We start from the raw sequence: 24376 nt of genomic DNA on the forward strand, positions 1-24376 counted from the left end.
TATTATACAGTATATCACTGACATCTAGGATGTTATAAAAAACATTTAATTACAATTCATGTGTCATGAAATAAAAAATTATCAGCTGTATGAAAGCTGGGGAGATTAGTTTGCATTGTTGGTATGGTAAAACCCACTTCCTTTGCAGTGCTGACTTGATGGTTAATCCAAGAGGGAGTTATGGGATATAACTAGGTGATATACAATTTGCATAAATTGTACAGGAATGTGAGTGGGACAATGATTCATTAATGTGACGTAAACTGTAGGTCACCGGGAATACAGCTCAGTTTCACTCTTCATCTCTAGCCTACATAATCTAATAACTGACAGGTCAGGCAGGCCAGTGCAGAATAAACGCCTACTACGCCCACTTTCCTTTGTGTCACTGAAAAGCAGATAGATATAAAGTCAAGAGCCACAAACTACTGGAGTGATAAATAAGGGACATTTTCTGTAAGAGCAGAAAGGAAGTTTATTTGTGATAAGCTATCATTAAAATTATGTAATACCCAGACTCACTGAGATGCTTTCTTCAGCCGAGAGCGCACAAGGGTGTGAACTCGCACTGAACTTTCTCCAATTCATATTTTTCTCTCTGTACATCTGTCTAGATCCATCCATCAGATTACCGCACTTATGCAAGACATGTCTCTGGACATCATTAGGACAAGTTGATGTCATTACAAACACTCCAGACTCATTGTTTTTGATATGTCTAAGAGTCAACTCTTATCCCAGGGCAAACATAGTTCTCAAAGATCCTGTTTCTATACAAACAACCTTCTGTACCATACTTGTTCAAGTTTAAAGATGATCAAATATTGACACTGAATAGTATAGATTTAAAATAAAATGTAAAAAAATCACCATTTAGTCAATTTTTTTCCCTGCGACTTCATAAAACCATCACCGTAATCTAAAGTGAATATTACATAATTTATCAAATTACAGATATACAATTGCAAGAATAAAGGCTTTAGGACTGTGGAGGTGGGATAATTCAGTTAACGTCAAGGTAACATCATAAATTAAGCATAGCTAGTTGGTTTTATAGCTTTATATGAATACAAACAAATAGACTGACATTTTACGTGTATTAAATCCCTGTGGAACATCATTTTTACACATCATTTTTTTAAATCCCTGTGGAACATATTTACACATATAATGTTCAGGAAAAATGTGAACAGTGCTTATTCCGTTACCTTTTTTTGCAGGTTATATTTACAGTTGGCCCAGTGATGTAAGCCCACACTGGAAAACATTGTGTTTGTTCAATTAAGCATTAAAAATCCATGAGCTTATCTCTTAAGTAAAGGGGAGAACAGCATCACTGCAATTAAATCCCTGGGGTAAATAGTAAAATATGTATTCCTCTTAAAAGGACCAGCTGACTCCGTTAACAAACAATTGCTTTATGCACTTTTAAAAGGGTAATTTATAGCAAGGGGTCTCCTAGGAATAAATACAGTAACTAGGCTAAAAACAGGCAAGCTGTGACAGGGTACTGAACCAGAACATTTCACAGCTAATGCTCAGATAAGACAAGGTTGACTTGTCGTGCTATTATATACACAGTAACTAAGTATGAGTATCAAGACAATCAATGCTAAAGTAAACAATTTTAAAGAGTCTGTGTTTTAGTGATAGATATGATTTGTTTGGATTGTTAGAAGCAAGTGTTGGACTGTAGTTTATTCCACACCGTATGTTTAGGACCACAGGGACATAATGAACACATTGTGTGATGAACTTTATTATGAATGGAATTTAAACTTGAAAAATTACAAAGAAGAGTAAAAAAAAATTATTAATAATACAAATACTGAACTTGTCATTTAGGGTCTCCTGACGTGACACCTGATAGTCTTTTCAGTTCAGTCCCAGATCTTGGGAAGGTTCTCCAAGATTCTTCGTCGATGAGATGGGTTAGACACACCCGCTGCACACAGCTCCTCCTCTGTAATACCACTGCATGAGAAGAGTGCACAGATTGACGTATATATGTTCACGAAGCACTGTTGCTGCTTAGAATCATTAACTGAAGCAAATGACTCTGAGAACAGAAGCAAATGAAGAAGTCTATGTCAGATTTTTGGCTACATCACATCAACCTTACCTGAAGTAATCAAGATCATCCCAGCCATTACGGCTGAGGTCCAGCGTGTAGCGCTGCAAACCCAGAGTGCTGAGCAGCTCCCGCACTGTTTCTGGAGCTCCATGTAAGACTGACACCTGCGGACACACGTTGCTTTTGTATTCAACAAAGCTAAACCCCAAAGCTAATCCTAAAATCCATAAACAACATAATCCATATCAGAAAAATACTCAACTTACCTCTTTCTCCCAGCTGTAGTTTCTCTCACTAGCTAAACCATAATTATATCCATGATGCCTTTGCTGAGACGACATTTGATTAAACTGGTACTTTCTGTCTACTGGCTGAAAATCCACCTCACTTAGTGATTTAGCAATTTGGAGGGCTGTAAGCGAGTTGTCTCCTGAAGCTGTTGTTGGCTGCTCTACTATCCAGGGTACTGAAACTTCATCAACGGGAACCGTTGTGGATATATATGGGTACAGCTTTGGTCCATTTCTCATTGACGGGGGCCGATCTTGGTGTAGCCTTTGATAGTCCTTTCTGACTTTTTCTTTGAGTGGCGCCTGTATGTCCCGGGAAAAAACAGAACTATTCATGTAGGAGTTTGTGACTTTTTTGACTGATAATACTGAATCCTGTGTTGCATTGTTCTTATGGGACTGTAACAGTAAAGATGTATTCGAGGAGGTGGTGTGTCTTTGGTTTGGGGATGTATTAGGAACATCTGGACCTGGGAAAAGCTGATAAGAGGAGGCAGTTGACGTCAGTTCACTTTGAGTCTCACAAGATGATTTATAGGGTGCTAAAGATCCAGGAATCTCAATCTCTGTGAAGTCGGACCTCCGAGCAGACCTTTTGCCATGGCTGTGACCTCCAGTCACTCTAGGGAGCTGTATCACAGCATCTTTGGCATATACCACTTGGGATTCTTTGCCGGATGAGGGAATCTCTTCGACTCTTCGCAACACAGGCACCCCCTCAAAGATGAAGTACGCAGGATTGGTGTAGCTGTTAGGCGCTGCCACATATGAGGATGATGGTGCTCTACAGAGGGAACATGAAGTGTAATCAAAGTAATGTCCAATGGAAAAAGGTAGCAGAACACGATCATCTGAACAAGTATGTAAATAAAAATACTTTACCATAGATAAAGTAAACACTATTTATTAACCTAGGTCCATTTTTTACTCACTGGTTTGAGAATGCACAGGAAGACTGGCGAGACAAATGATCCTTCATCGTTTCCTTCTCATCCTTCTCCATGCAGAGCCACTCTGCAATGTGCAGAAGATATGTCTCATGTCTCATGTCTAAATGTTTAAATATTGTAGTCATCTGTGGCAAAGCCACTGGGTGTTCAGTGAGCGGTACGTTAAGGGTCATATTTCAGTGAAGGTCTCAGAATGCATCTGGACAAGATCAGGCAGCACAGCAGCAAAAGAGGAAGCCATGGTAGATAGAAAAGTGAAAATAGAGCCAAAGCAGAGGAGGAACTAAAACAGGGTATATTTGAGGAAATGATAGAGTGAGATCATGTGGATAACCCACCATAGACCCTTTCCCGGATCCTTCGGCGGTCTGGTGGTCCATAAGCCCTGATTCGTCCTCGAATAGAACCCATCTCTTCTCCTCTGTGAGTCAAGCATGTCTCAAATAGATCCGATGATTTCCCTGTTACTGAGTGAAGAGCCACACAGCACTCACCTGAAATGGCAGAACTCCCATTACATATACAATCTATGGGCCTGCCCTGTATACACCTGGTAACTTCATGCGTTTCATGAAAAGACTAGGTTTAAATAACCTCCAAAAAACGCTTTCGAGATGGATTTAAATCTGATCGCTCAACCCACTTCAGGAGGTGGTCTGGGACGCATTCCAGACGAAACTGGACAAGTGTAAATGGTTGTTGAAACCACATATGTAAATTTTACTCCTGCCAAAATGTTGAAATAATAAACGTATGAGATTGTGTTATAAGCTATATGACATAGCCAGATACGACAGTGCTAATGCAACATGAGTATCTCTCAGGAGTATCCCTTCAGCAAGTCAACGTGCAAACTGCCACAAATAAAACTGAGAGTAAGTCACAGACACCCAACACACGGTCAGCTTCATTAAAAGTAGTAAGACTAACTTATCTTTCCAGTGCTGATGCCGCTCTTTCTCCTGTTGCGGTCTTTGATTCTGAAATTAGCTGATGATCAATAAAATGCTGTGCATATCTGTTGCTTTCGTTGGCATGAACTCCGTTAAATTTGCATATAGCATGGGAATTGAAGATCGGATTTATATCCATTTTGCGGAGACACATTTATGTGGCCAAATGTAAATGGAACTGTTTGAACAAATCAAATAGATATCATCTCAGAAAAAAATGCATGAAGTGATCAGGTGTAAACAAGCCCAATTTGTCCATATTTCAACAGTGCCTTTAGCTCACAAGAAATTAAGAGGATGTGTATATTCCTGGTTATGGTGTAATGGTTTCTAAAAACCAAACCACTGTTTCAGAGAAACTTCACTCAAAAAAACATGATGAGCTTGATCATGTACCGTATGACTCAAAGCCATCACATGACTTCACAGACAACAGCAAGTGCTGATCCCGGAGATGCTCTAAATCTGAGAACACTGGGTGGAGCTGAAAAAGACAAAAGAAATTTCACTTGGTGTACCAACCAAGAGTGTCAAATCCGTATTAAACAGAGCATATCTCCAAATGATCACACTGAGCCAAATGGCATCAACCTTTGGGAACTGTTTTGAAGACCAGCCAAGTTTGAGAAACCCTGGTACCTCACAGCACTGCGAGTCATTCTCAGCAGAACGACGAGGCTCTACACAGAAGGAGAAGAAAGAACTGTCACATTTATCATATAACCTCATGATATTTCAAAAGGAAACAGACTGGCAAAGAAACATTGATTATTGCACAAAAGATACCTTCTAGACAGCGTGAGTGGAACTCGATGAAAAACTTGGCCTTGCTAGCAGTTTTCACTATGACCTCAGTCGCCTCCAGCTCAATGCTGGCTCTCTCTGAACCCAATTCTGCATCCGCAGAGATGGACAAAGAGAACTGTCAGATGGTTATGACACTAAGAGAAGCACCAAACAAATACTCAATTTAAAAAATACTTGTTGAATTATGACAGCTGATTGTATTTGTGGGGGTTAGTTCACCCAAAAATAAATATTCTGTCACCTTCATGTCATTCAAAACCCATAAGACGTTTGTTCATCTTTGAAACACAAATGAAGAAATTTTCCATGAAATCTGAAAGATTTTTGTGATGTTCTGAAAAGTTAATCAAAAGATTGCAAAGTCCATATAAATCAAAACATTTTATCAAAGGCTTCTGAAGAGGTACAATTGCATTGAAAATTAAATGTATGATTTTATTCACATAAACATTGATCAAAGCACATCAAACAGTAAATGGAAGCTCAAATGTGCTTGGTTGACGTGAGAACCAATGAGGTTTGTCCTCACGTATCAAGTTTGAACTTATGCAACAACCAATGTGGTTTGTTCTGAGTGTTCGGATTTGATTTAAAATATATTTTCATTTGAGTTTCTAAGATGAACAATGAGTTTGGAACAACATTAGAGTGAGTAAATGATGACAGAATTTTAATTTTTGGGTGCACTAACCCTTTAAGAATGATCTAAAAGTTGAAATTGTTTTAGGCTTAATCATGCTGGTGCTGTTAAAATGAACCAGCCTTGGGAAAAAATGTGTTCAGTGGCAAAGGGAAATGGTGGTTCCTTAATGAAATACATGTTCAGCAACCCCTAATATAACTCCCAGAGTTATGCAATGACCCAAAGGTCAAAAACTCCAGTGTCAAAGACTTAAGCTGAAAAGGACTCCATACCTGTTCTGGAAGACTGTGATATCACACCCACTTCAAAAGTTGCAAAAACAGGAGAGTGATCACTGGTGAAGATGTCATCTGTGCATCCTGATAGGATAAGTTAAAATATTTGTTTAATATGTGCCTATTTGAGGTGCATGCTTAGAAAATCAATCATTAAAACTGTAATTGGGGCGGAGTTTTTTATTTAAAGAGTCATACAAACCATCACCTGAACATTAGTAACATCCCATTAATAAATAACCTAAATAATTAAACATCACATTCCCATTCCATTGAATGCTGCAATTTAAATAGTTACTAAAAATACTAATGTGATGTAGTTATGAAATACTAAGCATCTGGTCTGTGCTGGCTGTGATCATATACACTAGTATAATATTTGTTGGAGGGCATTGCTGAGGAAGCTGAATTCACATGTTTGAAGAGCAGACAGACAGGATATGACTCTGATTGTGGACCACAGACCTACAATCATACACAAAGTAAACCTTTGTAGTGCAGGGTAGCTACACACATCTCATTCCAAAAAGCTACAAAAATAGCAGACCAATGTTTTAGTTACTTCCCTCGAGCTAAAGTGCAAACCAACAAAGGATTTTGTCTAGCCATGGCTGTTACATAGACTACATTTCACATCACTATTTTCTTTTAGAAAGCTTCTACAGTAATGAGAATAAGAATAGAAAGAAATAGGAGTAACATACCATACGAGGTACAGATTATGTGAGATTCAGGGTAGGACTTCCACAGAACTCTATCACACCATGAGGGCCCGTTGACTTGCACCTGAGGAAAGTTTGAATAGTTTTAATAAAACAAAATAATACAAAACAAGAAGGATGAGTAATGGTAATCTTCTATGCTGTCACACCTAATGACTCCAATCATATCACTCATTTTGATTCACAGGTCATATAAGTGTGAACAGGATGTTAGGATGTCATTAACAACAAAAAGTTTTACCCCACTGGACTTGTATTTCTGCCATAGATAACAGTCTCTAGAACCACGTTCATACCGATAGGTGGGTGGAAACAAAATCTTCTCCTCCTCTTAACAGAGAGAGCAAGAACAAAATCAAGAACGAAATATTAAAGTGTCTGTTAATGTCCAACATTTGTTGTGTAATCACATCTATTGATTTCATGTGTCTGTGGTGTCCGTGGGAGGAGAAAAGCAGCCGCGGTTCTTACTAAAGTTAAAAAAGGCCTTTCTTCTGTGCCGCTCTCTAATCAATTGGTCTGCACACATCAGCTCGTCAAATTCTCGCTTTGAAACATGCTTCAATATGTCCTGCAAAAAGAGAGACCTCGGTCAGGGACAGATGACCTTCAATATATGATACAAGTGAGCACAAGGATTTACAAAACAACTCAGTTCAATTCAATGCGCTTAATGGAGTCTCCTTGGAGCAATGTTTGAATGGCTATGGATCACAATTAAATAAAAAGCAGTGAGTGGGAATAAGTAAAGCAAGAGTGACTAATATCTAGAGAGAAATAAAGCAGATTTAAGCTATGTGACCAGTGCATCCAGGTCCAGGCGGTAGTTGAGGTCTCCACACCAAAAGAGATGATTGAAGCGAAGGCTAATGTCAAAAGTGCCGAGCTGCTTTTCTCCAAGAGACAAGAGTCTGAGGATGTCTTGGAAGTTGTGGTTCCTCCTAAGACAAGAAGGAGGAACAATGCAAAACAGACACTCACACATACACAACCACTGTAAAGTTTGGGGTGTATAAGATGTTTTTGAAATCTGCAATTATTTTCTCATGAATACAGCAAAAACAGTAATTGTTTTTCTATTTTAATATATTTTAAAATGTAATTTATTCTTATGATGGCAAAGCTGAATTTTCAGCAGCCATTATTCAAGTCTTCAGTGTCACATGATCCTTCAGAAATCATTCTAATATGCTGATTTGACTGTCAAGAAAACATTCCTTATTATTATCATCATTGCTGAAAACAATTGTGCTGCTTAATTGTTTTGTGAAAACATGATTCAGGACTCTATGATGAATGGAAAATTCAAAAGAACAGCGTTTATTTGAAATAGAAATATTTTATATCAGTGCAAGACTGTCACTTTTGATCAATTTAATGTGTATTTGCTGAATAAAATTATTCATAAAAATAAACTGACCCCAAACTTTTGAACGATTGTGTACAACACATAGTTACACAATGTCATCTAGATGTTTCACATTAAATATTAAATATAATTTGATAGTGAAACATAGATTAGTATGTTTCTTTTGTACATCATTTGCAACTACTTTATCATTTAATTAGAAGCACCATAATTACTAAGTTGTGTCATCTGTTATAGAGGTTACTGAACAGACATTTAGAAGTTTATTTTTAAATGCAAAGTATTGAAAATCAAAATAAAGCAATGTAAACACTTGCATTTTGAAAACACTACAAGTGTGTCCATCGGGTAATGGAAAATTGTACATGCACTTGTCTTCACGCCCACTTTAACACTTGGGCCAAATACAGGAAATACGTCATGCAAGTAGTAGTCAAGTGGTCAAGTGCAAAGACCAGAAGTATGTGTATTTGGGCAAGCTCTTCCTGAGTTAATTTGACATCATTTCCAATGAAATTTTGGGCCAGAGCTGTTGAGCTCGGTAAAGCCGCATTTGACAGCTTATGGCAGCCACAGTCTAATAGATTACCCCTTTAGATTCGACAGGAAACTGTTACTAAAGTAAAACGGTAGTGATCATAATCATGCTGAGTATATGTAGTATGAAAATATATTGGTGAATGGTATCGGTGTTATCTCTTCTACTCGTCAGTGCTGTTTCTAATCCCGAGTTTGTCAAACAGTTTCTCCTCCTAAGCTCATCCATTATCACTATAAAATATAGCAATCTGTGCACAATTCAAACAGGTCCGGTACATTTTGTGTTCTCCACCGATTTGTGCATATGATGTATAGACATATCCATGCTATCGTGTCTCTGGAGCACACTGTGTGCGTGCTGCAGCGGTTTGCGTGACACAACACGAAACCAGACTTCATTTGCCCAAATGGAAAGCATATTCACACTGTGAATCGTGCACTATGTGCCACTGACCATATAGAAAATACTAACTCTGTGAACAAGTGAGCGATTTCAGCCACAGATTTCAGCGTCTATTTATTGTGTATGGGGCGGGACGCTTCAGATTCTAATGCATTTGATTGGCCAGAAAATCTGATGAGAAGCTGAAGTGCAGGGTGATTTCATCAAAATCGTTGATTCATATTGGCAGAAGTGAGAGACTGAAAGTTTTGAATGCTTATATCTTCTAAATGTGAAGTTTGTCAATGTTTTGGAGCACTAGCTTATATATATAATTCATACTAAAAGCCAAAAACTTTTCATGGGGACTTTAAGCAGGGTAACAAATGCTGTGGTTCTCAAACTGTGGTCTGCGAGTTATTAGCTGTTTAAAAAACCAGACCTAAATAAATAATTCATAGACATTGAAATAATCAACTGATTCATCAACTCTATAGCAATGAATTAACTGATTGTGTTAACATTAATTTGTGATCATTTTATATTTTCATATTTTGTCATGCGTTTATGTTCTCTTTTGTCATGCGTTGGTTAGCCACTTATGTTTCAGTTGTATGATGACCAGTTTTTCTTTGTAATCATTTAAAAAGTATAGTGCTTTAAAATCTGTTTAGATTGTAAAAGTTGTGTAATTTATTTAAGCCTTAAGGATAATTTGTGCCCGACGACTTCTTTGTAGAGTATATTTAGGTTGATATGTGGTCTGCAGTGGCCTGTCACCACTGCTCTATTTTAAAGATATGTGTGAATACCTGAGTGCTTTATCACTACCAGAAGTCAGATGACAGTTCACAAAGCCCATTGAGGTGCCATTAAAGAGAAGAGAAACTCCTACTGCTCCCTTATTTCCTGTAACCACCAAGAAAAAATAAATGAATTTAACATTAAAAATGATCAATATGATTAATTTATCACTTGATTTGTTTTGCTTGGCTAAAAGACAAGGATATAAAGGATGTGAGAAAACATCAGAAAAGGAGAGTTAGTGAGTGTGTTTGTTTGTTTGAGCAAGAGAGATTTGTACCGAGTGTGTTCCCCAGGCCAGTTTTTACACTAGCCGTGTTTACTTGACTGATGTGTCCTTCATGCTCTGGTTTCACAAACACAGCCAGTCTGATATTCCAAAGGGACTGTACTGCCACCTACAGGAGAAACACAAAAACACACTCAATCTACTCTTACCAGTTGAACACACTTTAAAGGGATAGTTCACCCAAAAATGACAGCTGTCATTGTTTATTTACTCACTCATTATCCCAAACCTGCATGGCTTGCTTTCTTCTGCGCAACACAAAAAATGATGATACCATTTTTAGTGACCCCTGACTTCCATTTTATAGACAAAGAAAACAATGAAGCTTTTCTCAATTTATCTTTTTGTGCGCCAAGAAAACAAAAAGAACGACTTTATTCAACAATTTGTCTCCTCTGCGTCACCATAGCGCCATTTTGGAGAGTATCACATACGTAAACAACGTATGTACGCGGATACATTGTTTACGTTCAGATCAAAGCATAAACAATGTAAACAGCGTATCCGTGTACGGTGATGCTGACACAGAACAGCATACGTTGTTTACGTATGTGATACTCTCCCAAATGGCGCTATAGGGTGATGCGGAGGAGACGAATTGTTGAATAAAGTCGTTCTTTTTGTTTTCTTTGCGCATAAAAAGTATTCTCGTAGCTTCGTAAAATTACGGTTGAACCACTGATGTCACATGGATTATTTTAACGATCTCCTCCTTGCTACGTTTCTGAGCTTTGATCGTGTAAGGATCCTTGCTGTCTATGGGAGGGTCAGAGAGCTCTCGGAATGCATCAAAAATATCTTAATTTGTGTTCCGAAGATGAACAGAGGTCTTACAGGTTTGGGAAGACATGAGGGCGAGTAATTAATGACAGAATTTTCATTTTTGGGTGAACTATCCCTTTAATGCAATACAATCAAATGATTCATATAGATATGTGATCACATATGAAGAAGAAACATGGAGTGTTCTGGACTATGATGATTTTGATTTCATGAAGTCAGACCTGTTTGAAGTCAATGTTGGTTGCACTCCGAAGCGTGGCTCGGATGTGTTCAGCCCATTCTCTCTCGCCCTGCGGGTTGTCCTGAGTGCCCACTGCATAGATATCATGAGGCAAGGTCGCGATGGACTCGTCTGGGGTGAGACCCAGACCACAGCAAGTAACCCAGGACTGAAGTGATCCGGGTGGTGGAGTGCCCCCTGCAGGCAATATACAGAAACAACAATGAAATATTTTGCTGCAACTGTTGAGGCCATATTTTTTATTTTTAATGATACACTGTATATCCATACCCATGTTCCATGTGCCCACAAATACAGAAATGACATCCAGCTCAGACTGCTGGCAGTGAGCAGTCTTCATAAGCTGCAGCAGCCGACAGAAAGCTTCTCGTTTCTGTGGGAGACGCATCAGTACTGTATATCAGATTTAGACCATTTAAGGTAAGCCAATTCAAGTCTTTCTCCTCACCTTCAGGCTTTCAAACACAAGTTCTCTCGGCGGATTGTGATGACTGTCTATGACCATTTTCAGCTTGGCAGGGCCTCTCTGAATCTTCACCAACTGCACGACTAAAACATAAAAGCAATAGATTCCATTTACTAGCCTTGTATGATAATGATGGAGACTGAAGTATCTCAGGTTTTAAGGCAAGATAAACTCACTTCTGTCGTGTGTGACAGTCTCCACACCAAATGAGCCAGTCTTCTTGTCAAACAGCAGCACTCCTGCATCTATGTCTACCGACACTGTTTGCCTGCCGTACCTGACCACCTTGATCTTTACATGCAAACACATGCACATAAATAAATGCAAACACTTGCATATTACCAGTGAGCAAAGAAAACAGACACTAATGTGCTACCTGAAAGCTGTGGACAGTATTAGGTCTGGCCTGTTTTTTGGGGGCTGTGACAGACTCAGGAGGAGTGGATGTTTGCAAAGATAAGTTGTGATTGGTTACAGCTTCTTGTAAAGCTTTAAGAACCTGAAAAAGACATAATATTGTTATCATCATCATCATTTTTATAAAGACAGCAATGCAAAAGGATGACGTGTATGTGGTTTGTGCGTGTTTGCATGCTGTTTCTGTCATATGTGTCTCTACCCTTTTCTCCAGAGATGACAACAGGTTACAGAGGGTAGTGAGCTTGTGAAGTAGATTATCCATGTTTTCTTCAGGGCTCTTCCCTGTATTCTAACAAAAGGAGAGTTTATGAGACAAATGGAATATATGAGGTGAATGAGAAGAAGCAGAGAAACTTGCTTCTACAGGTCGTTGTTGTCTTTGCACTGCATGCAGAAGTCTAATGTGCTGTGGGTCATGCATGGTGTTGCTATGCTGCTGCTAAGACCATCTGGTGTGTTGCAAAGGTATTCTGGGTAGTTGCTTGCTATGTGATTGTTTCCTGGCACAAGTTAAAAGAGTTATGATATTCTGGTCCCTAATCATGGGGTCTCAGGCATGGGTTCTCAACCTGGGGCCCTAAGCCCACTAGGGGGCCTCAGTAAACTTCCAAGGGCACCCGCAGGATGACATAATTTGTTTTTTAACTTATATATTATTGTAATAATAATAGTAATAATACACTTAATATTAACATTGTATTCAAATACTAAAAAACATACAATCAAGATGTACAGTAAACTATTTTTCCTCAAAACACAAAATTAATTGTGGTTAATTATTATATAAACACTCCAGGTTTCTGTTAATAAAAGAAGCTGGAAAACAAACAGATTTGTCATATTTACAGCAGAAATACCAGAGGAATTAACTTGCCTTATATTGTGGGGCCTTTTAATATTGAATATCAAAATGGTTGAGAACCACTGGTCTAAGGGATTTTTTTTTACCCATTTAATCATCAGCGAAAATAAGTCAGTCAGATCACTTAGAAAAGCAACAGTAAACCTTTTCCCAATGATGATTTGAGCTATTATACACAAATTATACACTAATAAACTTAGGGTTTAGGCTTGGGGCTTTGTTCAAATTCCTAATAAGAAGTATGAGCAATAGTAATAGTGATGCTTGCCTGTGCAAAGACCAATAAAGATCCCATTCCTGTTTGAACATGTAATAAATATTTGAATCTGTGGTTCCCTATATCAGCCACACAGAGTGCAATGCTTCATAATTCAGGCAAACGTTGCATGCAAAGCCAATTTATTAAACTATATTAAAATTTACTAAATAAAAATATGACTGATTGATAATAGCAGCCTGTATTAGCCTTATGTATGTGTAAAAATAACATTTAGGGGGGTTGTACCTGCATTGTGGAGAAGGTGAGGTGGCCACTAGGATGACCAAACACTTTCGCTAAAGTTTCCAAACTGGACAGTGTCTGGTCAATCTCACTATTGTAAACAAATCATGAATAACTTTTTTTTGCCAATGTAACAGTCATTATTCAGATATTCTTATTTCAAATGATTGCAACAATGTGTGAAGGGACATGTGGTGTCTGAGAAACGGCACCTGTGCAGACTGTCGCATGCACGGCTGAGGATGCACTGAAAGTGTTGCAGTCCTGATGCGCCTCCTTTTACATTCTCCAGGTCCTTACACACATTACCATGCAGATACTCATCCAGTAACAGGATGATCTCACAGCCTGCACTGCAGAGGTAAAAATCGGTACATTAACATTTTTATATACAGGCAGACTTGTGATCCAAAAGTTTGATATTGATCCATAGGTCATGTGTGAATGAATGTACCTATTTGGGCTGAGCTCCTGGAGCCTCTGCAGCAGTAAATGAAGGGCTCCTGAACTGGAGGGTGGAGGGTGGCCTGTAGGGGACATTGCACGTGGTGGAGGGCTGGCAAATGTTGAACCTGGCTTCTCATCGTCACCATCTGCACCAAGAAGACACCTGCATTTGAGCTTAAACATTTGAATGTTGTGGCTGTGGGGTGAAGTGTGTTTTAGCAGCCTCACACAAAATATAGGCTAATAACGTGTGCTCCATCCAGGTCGCGATTAAAACAGTCGCAAACAAAATAAAAATGAGCGACAATAAGTTTAAATCTGTTTGGGAAAACTTTGTGTCCGTCCATATGCGGTTTCGTCAGATATCATCCGCGCGCCACAACGTTTTCGGTCACAAATACAGTGGGCAAATCCATGATGCCCGATTCACAAACAAATGATTCGTTTGAACTGGTTCTTTTTAAAGAGTCAGTCAAAACGATTCATTAATCGGAGTTAGCTGTTTGAATCCGACTCACTCAGGCAGTGAATCGTACGGAGATGTTTCTGTTTTCACAATTGACTCCACTCAAATATTGTTAGGTTTGAAATACATCGGTATGTTTAATGTCTGTTATATGTATAATAAAGATAAATATTCATAGCATATTTTTATTATTGTTGTAATAAATTAATCATTGTTTTCTGAAACCATTAAAATAGCGATATTGCACAAATACAACCAGGATCACACAATTTGTAATAAATGTATACTAAAACAACCAAAACACTATAGTTTTGTATAAACTACGTTGAATCATTGTAATCTATATAGGGTGAATTCGGGTAATCTGGGGCATTGGGTAATCTGGAACACCTAAACACCAGTGAGTTTATTTCCTGTTCTAACTAAATGTAGTCAACAGGGCTGCGTTCAGCCCCGACAAAAACGGTGCAAAACGTTTTTTAAACGGAAACGGTGGTGCGTTGAACACACTGTTCTGATGACGCAGTAGTTGCAACTATGGCAGCTGAGAAGGCCATTCTTTGTGTTCTTTTTGAAGAATTTTCGGAGCCTGATGAAATCGTTATAAATGCGTGTTTAATACTGCAAAATACGCTCGATGTAACAGTCACTGCCCTTGCCGTCCAGAATAAAAGAGAACATCCCAATCGAGTGAAGGGATTTGTGGAAACTGTGGTTCCTAATTATTGTGATCCAACATTTGCCTCGCATTTCAGGATGAAAAGACAAACATTTCAGGTGAAGGATAATCCACTTCTTACCTCCAAGACTGTGTTGGGATCTATATGACCTTATTATGTTTATTGTGAGTAGGCTTCTCATTATTGCTGATCACTGTTGTTGTGCTATTGTAATATTTACCATTATATAATCAGAGGGGTATAGAAAAGTTTATGAATGTGTCACTCCATAATACAATAGCAAAATATATAAATATGTATAGTATTTTTATGTTACATTAATCAGTATTTAGCACACAATAGAAGACATTGCAATTACCAAATGATATTTAGACAGACTTAAAGAAGTTCCAGATCTATACTTGTGCTCTTATTATTTTAGTTATTTTGCCTTTAATGTAAATAAACATGTGCAAACAATATACTTGCTCTTGTGAATTTATTTCGATGTTAATGCCATTGTGCGAGCTGTCTCTTTAATACCGCGTGGTTTATATACATGTTGCTGCTGATTGGGCTGACATGTTTGACACACCCACCAAACAAGAGAAAACGCATCTCAAACCCCGTTGCACACCGTTTCCAGGAAACATGTCGTTCAAACCGGAAACCGTAGCAAAACGGTGCACACCGGTTTGAGCTTGAACTTGCCCCAGGACTTTTACTATCATTTTAGCATGGATGTCATGTGACTGAAATCACATGACTTAATGGGGGGTGATTCCACAGAAAGGGGCGGGGCACTTGTTAATCAAGAAGCTCCCCTGGGAATTGCATGACAAGGTCAGTGACATAGGATTCTGACTAGATTAATGTTAAGGACATAAATCTGTCATAAATAATACAATGTTCCTAATTGTTGTCAAATTATGTTTGCGATCTATTCAAGCAACAAAATATGTATTAAAGTGTTGAAAATGTGTTTGTTTGTTTTTTCTTTCAAGCATTTTTGTTCTTGTCCCACATTATCAAATATGATTGAGAATGTGAGACAGCATGCTTTGGGTAATCTGGGACAGTCTTCAAATGGGGGAAATATGCATTTAGGGACTTTATAAGGCTAATGACAAGGGCTAATATATGCCATAATGAGAAAAGGGTGTTAATGTGGACTACTGGAGGTTATAACATTAGCATAAGTTCACAATAGCTAGCAGCTAGCTAAACCAGCTAGGTAGCGAAAGATGCTACAGAGATGGAATCTGAGAAACGTATTCCAATAGCAAGCAAAGGTATCAGGATGAAGTAAACCGTTAATTTCATTTCCCAAATTCCCAGTTAGTTTAGTATATACAACGATTCAAACCACTGAGCAGGAGGGGGATCTGCGCCCAGGCCAGCTGAGGCCAGTGTTCTGCACACAAACACACATCACGAAACATGTGCAGAAGATAATGGCATGATAGATGATGATGGGTCTCTCACCTGCAAGGAGTGTTTGTTCCCCGAGTAGCCCCAATTTTAATCGAATGGAGAACTTGAATAACCGAATGAATAATCCGTTAATCAAATTATTGCTTGCTGTTGCTTACATTTTTGTAGATTTTTTTTTAAATGTTAAAGGAACACTCCACTATTTTTGAAAATAGGTTCATTTTGCAACTCCCCTAGAGTTAAACAGTTGAGTTTTACCGTTTTCGAATCCCAATGTTAAACAAATGTTAAACAATTTTAATAGAGTTTTAAATGAATTAAAATGAATGAACACAGTAGATCATTAATGCTGTGTAGAGATAGAAATTATGTTTCCTGATATTGGAATATACATTTTCTTATTGAGATTTCTGTACTTGTCATTTTTTTTCAGAATGCTTTTTAAAAATTTGAGATATTGTGTTTGGCATGCATAAAGTAAATGGTGAATATAGGCTTTTTTAGGCCTAATACATATGCCCCAGATTACAAAAGTGACCTGTCCCAGATTATCAAATTCAGGCAGAATATTTTTTTATTTTATTTTTTTTTGGCACAAAAACACTAATAGGTGTGGCATGTCTCCTCTGGGTATAATATCTACATTCTTTCTTCTGGTGTGGTTAGAAAACATCTTAGGGATTTCAGAAAAGTCTTAATGTGTTGATCTAATGTGTTAGATAGATATCAAAAATAAATCGCAGAAGTCAAAATTGCAAAAAATATCCCAGATTACCTGAATTCACCCTAGCTACCAAAATGTCCCTTCTTCACAGCTCACAGCAGCCTGTGAGTGAGTGTTGGTTAAATGCTTAAAGCTCAAAGCTGCAAACTCTAACAACTTTATTGAGAGATTTTATTTTTTTTTGTCAGTTTAGGCTTTTATCATCCCATCTTACCTGAGCTCTCATCGTTGGGCTCTGATTCACGCATAACAGGGTAAAGCAAAGGAGCCACCAGACCTTTGTGTGGGTGTTGATAACCCACAACTAAATCACTAAGAGTACGGAAACAATTCACCTGCACTCCCTGTGTGGCCTGAAACAAAAACACATGACTCAACAACTCATACAGGCAAACAGATTCAGAGATCAGGACAACATAAGTATTTAAAATATGCATTACAAAATGTAACAATTATATCCTGATTAAGGGAAGGTGGAAAGGGAACATCAGTGTTTTAGAAGATTAACAGGAAAAATCATACTATCAAAAGTGTGAAAAATTTCATTACAAAATGTGTACGACGACAGATCTTTAACTTTTTTGATCACAGCTTAATAATTTAAAATTTTTGATTTATATTTTAGAATTTGCTATCCTTTTCATTAAATAAGAAATATTTGGAGTTCTGACAGACCTACACACAAAAAAAATTTTGAGACACTATATCCTTCATAAACTAAAAAAGGAAGGTGGAAATTGCAGAACTGCTAGGTTTGCCACAACAAGAAGTTGGTCTAGATAGGGTAACTCCCAAAACATTTCAGTTTTTCTGCTTTATGGACCAAAGATACAATTACATTTTGATGCCCTCATTTTTGCATCTGCCAAATTCTACATACCGCGAACAGCCACAAGCCAGCTACCCACTGTGCAAACAAGTGCACACATACACTCTCTCTCTCTCTCTCTCTCTCTCTCGCTCTCTCTCTCTCTCTCTCTCTTGCTCTGTCTCTCTCTCTCTTGCTCTCTCTCTCTACTTAAACCATCAGGCATAATGACAAATAAAATAACCCGCTCTTTGAATGCCTTTTTTTAGCTTGTATTTTCAAAGCATGGTCGATGAAACCATTTTGGCAAAAACGTTTCATTATTTCCCCTAAAATCTCCAAATAGCAGCATGTTTTCCTTCCAAGAGTGCAGCTCTTGAAAAGCGTTTAAAAGAAATCAGACACTGGGAGGGGGAGAATACTCAGAAAATGCCTCTTTTTCACAACACAAAGCAACTTAATATGACTCTTCTTGTGCATGTATATGTTATCCATTCTGTGTTTTAAAAACAGGCATTAACTTTAAAGTGTTTCTATATGAAACACACTAACATATCTCATCTATACATAGATAAGAATTAGCAAAAAGACCAACAATGCATCTAGTACTGCTGTGTGGCCAGAATCTTTGACACAGAAACAATTATGTCACACATATTTTAATCTCCACACAGACAGACAAACCCATTCCAGTCATTCCCTACTGGATCAGGAGCGTGGGTGCAGGAGGAATCTGTGTGAAACATTTTATTGACAGCGAGTGCCACCAAGGTCAATTTGAAACCACGCAGCTGCATGCTTCAGACAGCAGACCAGAATAAGTCTGCTTCTTTTTTTTTGTAGAAGAAGAAGAAGTGAAAGTAACTAGATGAGTGTCAAGTAATTTCCATGTGAAATTGCAAATTCGCTGCATGCTTCAGACAGCAGACCAGAATAAGTCTGCTTCTTTTTTTTTGTAGAAGAAGAAGTGAAAGTAACTAGATGAGTGTCAAGTAATTTCCATGTGAAATTGCAAATTCATTCAAAGGTAAAACCATCATTTAAGGTATCCTGCCTAACACTGCATCATTTTCACCTGCATTTTCTTTCATACTTGTGACTGTGTGTGCATATGATTAGCAAACTCCTCTGTCTGCTCACCTGTACAGCCAGTAACCCGTCTGCATCAGGGAGGATTCGGTATGTATGAACATGTCGCTGGAACCTATGGACAAGACAGACAGACTGTTGAATCTAAGATAATACAGTAAAATAAATATTCTTAAAGCAGAAGTTCACCCAAAAATATTCTGTCGTGTCAATCAAAATGTAGTGAATGTCTTTCTTTTATGGATGTTCGTGCTGCTCTTTTCCATACAATGAAAGTGAATGGTGACCACGACTGTCAAGCAAGATTTTCACTGAAGAGCAACTTAAACTACAGTCTATTTTTTCAACTCAATTGGCTTCATAAGACTGCACATGTTCTGTGTACCATATTTATAATGCGTTTTGCCCTTCTTAAGATCTCATCAGCTTGTACAGAAGAGATCAGCTCAGACATTCTGCTAAACCTCTCATCTGATGTTTAGTGGGAAATAGATAGCCAACCAACCCTTTAAATAATCACATAAATGGAACATTATGTGGTTTTATGGAACAATGTGTGCACGCAGGGCCGTCCTTAGGGGGGTGCAACTGGTGCGGTCGCACCGGGCCCCGTGCTTGAGGGGGCCCCTCGGCGAATGGACCGAGGGGGAACCACCCACCCCCCGGAACGCGATCACGAACGGACCGAGGGGGGCCCCGTTCCCTACCTCGCACCGGGCCCTGCGTCAGCTAAGGACGGCCCTGTGTGCACGCCTGACATTGATGGTTTCCATTGTCACCACAGGGCAGCATGTTCAATTCTGAAAGTAGGGTAAAAGTTAATTTATACCATATACAAGGCCACAGTCAAATAAAAAACAGCCTGTTAATGTGGTCACTGAGGCCATCAGTATGTGTCATATCATACAAGATCATATTTCTGTACACATGGGAGGTTAGATAAACCAGAATTTGTGCTCATTTGCATTTGGCCACACAACCTGAAACACATATTCAACTGAGTCCAATGAAGACAATTAGAAAGCTCAGTGTTTCCAGGTAATCTAAAATAAGAGAACAAAGCACAGAGAGGAAGTGTGACTGTGTGAGTAGATGTTTTGCATGTGAACTGTTTCAGAGAGAAGAGATGAGGTAGAGGGCAAAGGGAAAGAATGAGCCAGAGTCAGACAACGAGCGAAAAGGAGAATGAATGAGAGAGAAAGAAAGTAGGGAGAGCAGTTGGAGCTGGAGGGCTCAGCCTTCAGGAATGTGTCTGGCTGTGGGCTGCAGAGGAGAGAAAGCAGTGCGGTCACTGGAGCCTGTTCCCTCCTACAGGGGCCAGAGACAGGAGGAAAACAGGGAAAACTAAGGCCTGAATAAAGCTGGGGCCTAGAGGGACTGCTGTAGACTGGATCTTGTCTCCTGGAGCTCATGTGCATTGAGATAGACAGCACTAAACTATCTGAAAAGTAGGCCCAGTCACCATCTTGCCAAAGTTCTGTTGAAACCTGATGGGGAAGGCAGACACATGGCTGTAAAAATCCATCTCACAGGCACAGACTGTAGAAAAAGACTATAATAGTTCATTGACTTATTGGCAATACCTGGTAACTATTGTGATTTACTTAAAAATGTCATTGTCACCAGGAAGTGCTGTGAATAGACAGCTGGGTGTGGTGCCAAACTCATTCTAGGTAAATTTATCACATCTCAAACAAGTGTGTGTAAAGGCTGGAATACACTATATGACTTTTTAAAATCTGAACAGTTTTTAAAAAGCTAGGCACCATACACTTTGGAAAACTGGTCATCACACACCAAACGACTGATGATCACACACTACCAAATGTGACCCTGGACCACAAAACCAGTCATAAGTAGCACAGGTATATTTGTAGCAATAGCCAACAATACATTGTACAGGTTAAAATTATTTTTCTTTTATGCCAAAAATCATTATGATATTAAGTAAAGATCATGTTCCATGAAGATATTTTGTAAATTTCTTACTGTAAATATATCAAAACTACATTTTTGATTAGTAATATGCATTGCTAAGAACTTCATTTGTACAACTTTAAAGGCGATTTTCTCAATATTTAGATTTTTTTTTTTGCACCCTCAGATTACAGATTTTTAAATAGTTGTATCTCGGCCAAATACTCAGAAAACCATACATCAACGGAAAGCTTATTTATTCAGCTTTCAGATGATGTATAAATCTCAATTTCAAAAAATTGACCCTTATGACTGGTTTTGTGGTCCAGGGTCACAAATTTCATGTTGTTCTGAACACAACAAACTCGTGCAGAAACATACACCTCGTTGCTAGAAGATGCATGACTATACGTGTTGCAAATCTGGCTAAAAATATCAGACATATTTGATACCCTCTGACTGGTTGAAAGCATACTCTGTTGACTGAATCTGTTGACTCTGAACATAAAAAAAATTGCTTATTATATACACTGTTAATTTTGGATGAAATCCTTCAATTCTAACCACCCAAAATCTGCAAACTGGTTCTGCCTTTTGGCAGCTAGCATTAACTCATTACTCATCTGCAATTCTGTGCAGAAGTTGTGTAGTGTATTCCATCCTTTAAGTGTTTTACTCACAGCAGACACAAGGCGTAGGCTCCAGGCACAGATTCGCTGTCCCTCACCAAGAAGCTGCCATCTCTCCCTGCACGGGCCAGCAGCTCTTCGGCTCGAACACGGGTGATGTCCCGATGGTACCACGTCGCTGTTGTCATGATGCTTTCAAAAGAGCGTCCTAGCAGAGTATTCTACAGTCTAATTTCCAAAAACCAGAGTGGTTGAAACAAGTGAGCTGAAAGATCTCATATTGTTGATCTCCAGTGATGCCAAAACCGGAGGTCCATACTGTCATCCCGTCTCTGTCAGAAGCTGAGCATGCAGAATCAGATCCAGAGAGTGTTACGACATCCAAAAGCTTTGTTGTTACCACTGTCTATTGTGTTTGCCTTCCCATGAGCATTTGCGTTTTAAAGGCAGAATGCGTATTTGGCTTGAGGGCAGATCCAGGACTGGCCTCCTCCTCTCGTGATCTGCGCCGACTCCACTTGTGAGAGTGAGACTGAGACTGAGGTAGATGACAGAGCGTCCATACGCATGCTGCCCACCCCACTGACAAACACTCCTATTGTCTGGCAGCAAACATCCTCTGTGCAAACATATCCAAGAAGAGGAACCAAGAGTGAAGACAAGCACCAGCTCCAGACTGTGCAGACATGAAAAGGCAGTGGAGCAGTACCACCACAAATTCAAATACTTTTTCACTCGGTTGGTTTTGCCTTATAAGGGCAAGGCAACACCCCTCTGAGAACTTCAGCTGATGTCTGCAAACTCCACTAAAGGACAGTTAACTCCAGCCAGAGGTTCACCAACAAGCCTTAGGTTAAGAACTAGACCTGGAAGACGTCTTGAAGACGTAAAATCAGAACAGATGGACCCCTGGAAAATGGAAGGAAGTGTTTCACAGCTCCAGATGGCAGAGGAGGAAGAGAGCAGAAAAAATTAAAACACTAACCTGAATTCCTCTAAGTGACCTCACGTCATCAGTGATGCATGAACCGGAGCGCAGCGCTTTAGGAACTTCCAGTCTCTCTCATTCTTTCTTTCTATCCCTCCCAGGGATCTTCAGAAAAACCCATCCTGTCCCATTCACAATCACGCTGTAACTAAATCATGGTCACGTGCTTTGAATCGGACTCTACAGCTCTCTCCCGGTCATCCGCTCACAGCTTCAGAAGATCTGGGTTACTGTGCTATGCTTCCAGTTGTTTTTCTCTCACTCCTTGTTGGTTTCCCAGCTCTCTCTCTTCCTCTAGCCTCTCTCTCCGTCTCCCTCTCTCTGTCCAGGAAGTGAAGAACACAAGCTCCACCATATGGATACGATCATCCCCCTTTCTCTGCGTCTCTTGTTTTGTCCTTCTTCTCCTCCTCCTGCCCTCCTTTTCTTCTCTCTTTCTGTTTCCAGCTGCTTGACTAACACCATCCCTCACTACTCAGCAAAAACTGTCTGCAAACCTCACCACCAAACACAAATAAAGCACTCCACCCCCAAATCTCTGTTTGTTGTGAGTGGGCTATAAAACGTTCTTGTTTTTCCACTATTAAGTAGCTATGAAGGAAGTCAGGCAGTCCCTAGAAGTTTTTACCGCACCCTTCATCTGTAGTGTTGTCTGTTCAGTGTTGTGGCAATAGACCACAGTAGGTCACATGAGGGTTCGGGTTTTGTACATGCAGGAGCTTTCAGAGGTGCCAGCATTTAGAGCGCCACCGATGAAGACAAATGATCACAGAATGCAAATAATCTTTATTTTTATCCCCCTGAATATGTAAACCTGAAAAGTTCATGCACATTTTTCCAGCTCTGCTCTTGCTGTGGCTTTAATACCTGGCTCCGATTTGCATTTATATTTTGCATTTGAAGTCAACTTAAATTGCTGTTAGCAACCTACTGTACTTTCATAATGTGATGCATTTTGGAGTGAAATTTTTTAAAATTTTGAACTTGATTTCATCCATCCCAAATTAAGTGGATGGTGAAAAGTGTTACACACCAGAATGGAGCCTCTGAATGTGAATTTTCTAAAACATTGATTTGCTTAGAGTTACAATTATTGAATAGTCTGTGTCACCTACAGATTGTCAGCAGAAAAAGTAAAGTCACTTTAGAGGATAAGCAATTTAATGCATTTTGTTAGAAGATTATTAAATAATAAAATAAACTAACAATGGATCCTCTGCAGTGAATAGGTGCCGTCAGAATAAAACTGATAAAAACACCTGCACATTTGTAAGAAACAAATCCATCATTAAACATTTTTAATTTCAAACTCTTGCTTCTGGCTAACATTGCTTCTGAGTCCTCAATCTATAATATTGCTTTCTCCAGTCAAAAAAAGATGTCACATCTGAATCAGGAGTGAAATATGCACAGATCAACCCCAGTTCTTAACAAAGATGTGAGGACAACAGGGAATGGATTTTTTCACTGGAGGAAGTGTTAATATGGATTATAGACTATTTTGGCCTGAAGCGACGGTTTAAGGTTAAAATGCAGCTTTTCACTTCAGAAGATGTTAGCTGATGGACTGGAGTTGCATGAATTGCTTGTTGTATGTTTTAATCAACTGTTTGGACTCTCTTTCTGACGGCACCCATTCACTGCAGAGGATTCAATAGTGAGCAAGTGATGTAATGCCAAATTTCCCCAAATCTGTCCCAAATGAAGAAACAAACTCATCAACATCTTTGATGGTCTGAGGGAGAAGAAAGTTTTAGGAAAATTTTATTTTTGGGTGATCAAATAAATAAATGAGTGAGTGAGTGAGTGAGTGAGTGAGTGAGTGACTGAGTGAGTATGAATG

At 38.9% G+C, this 24376-nt stretch overlaps 1 protein-coding gene across 2 annotated transcripts; it reads right to left on the bottom strand.

Annotated features, from left to right (window-relative positions):
• Positions 1–859: 859 nt before the first annotated feature.
• LOC107658108 (phosphatidylinositol 3,4,5-trisphosphate 5-phosphatase 2B-like) lies at positions 860–23043 on the bottom strand. 2 transcript variants are annotated; one of them, XM_016446551.1, is made up of 28 exons: positions 22531–23043; positions 21597–22454; positions 19051–19114; positions 17317–17455; positions 13827–13965; positions 13585–13725; positions 13376–13463; positions 12208–12297; positions 11965–12087; positions 11765–11879; positions 11571–11671; positions 11393–11495; positions 11103–11299; positions 10090–10207; positions 9818–9914; positions 7517–7655; positions 7186–7285; positions 6956–7044; positions 6697–6778; positions 5990–6076; positions 5054–5161; positions 4859–4947; positions 4664–4751; positions 3653–3808; positions 3297–3378; positions 2341–3148; positions 2123–2238; positions 860–1974 (listed from the first exon to the last, which is right to left on the bottom strand). In XM_016446551.1, exons 2-28 carry the CDS (start codon positions 21731–21733, stop codon positions 1881–1883), a joined length of 3690 nt encoding a protein of 1229 aa, XP_016302037.1. In that variant the 5' UTR covers positions 21734–22454; positions 22531–23043; the 3' UTR covers positions 860–1880. The 2 variants fall into 2 exon arrangements, with proteins under 2 accessions (XP_016302037.1, XP_016302036.1); XM_016446550.1 differs by having other exon boundaries at positions 21597–22570.
• Positions 23044–24376: the final 1333 nt, after the last annotated feature.

The sequence above is a fragment of the Sinocyclocheilus anshuiensis genome, unplaced genomic scaffold, assembly GCF_001515605.1.
Source record: "Sinocyclocheilus anshuiensis isolate Anshui unplaced genomic scaffold, SAMN03320099.WGS_v1.1 scaffold227, whole genome shotgun sequence".
Lineage (NCBI taxonomy): Eukaryota > Metazoa > Chordata > Actinopteri > Cypriniformes > Cyprinidae > Sinocyclocheilus > Sinocyclocheilus anshuiensis.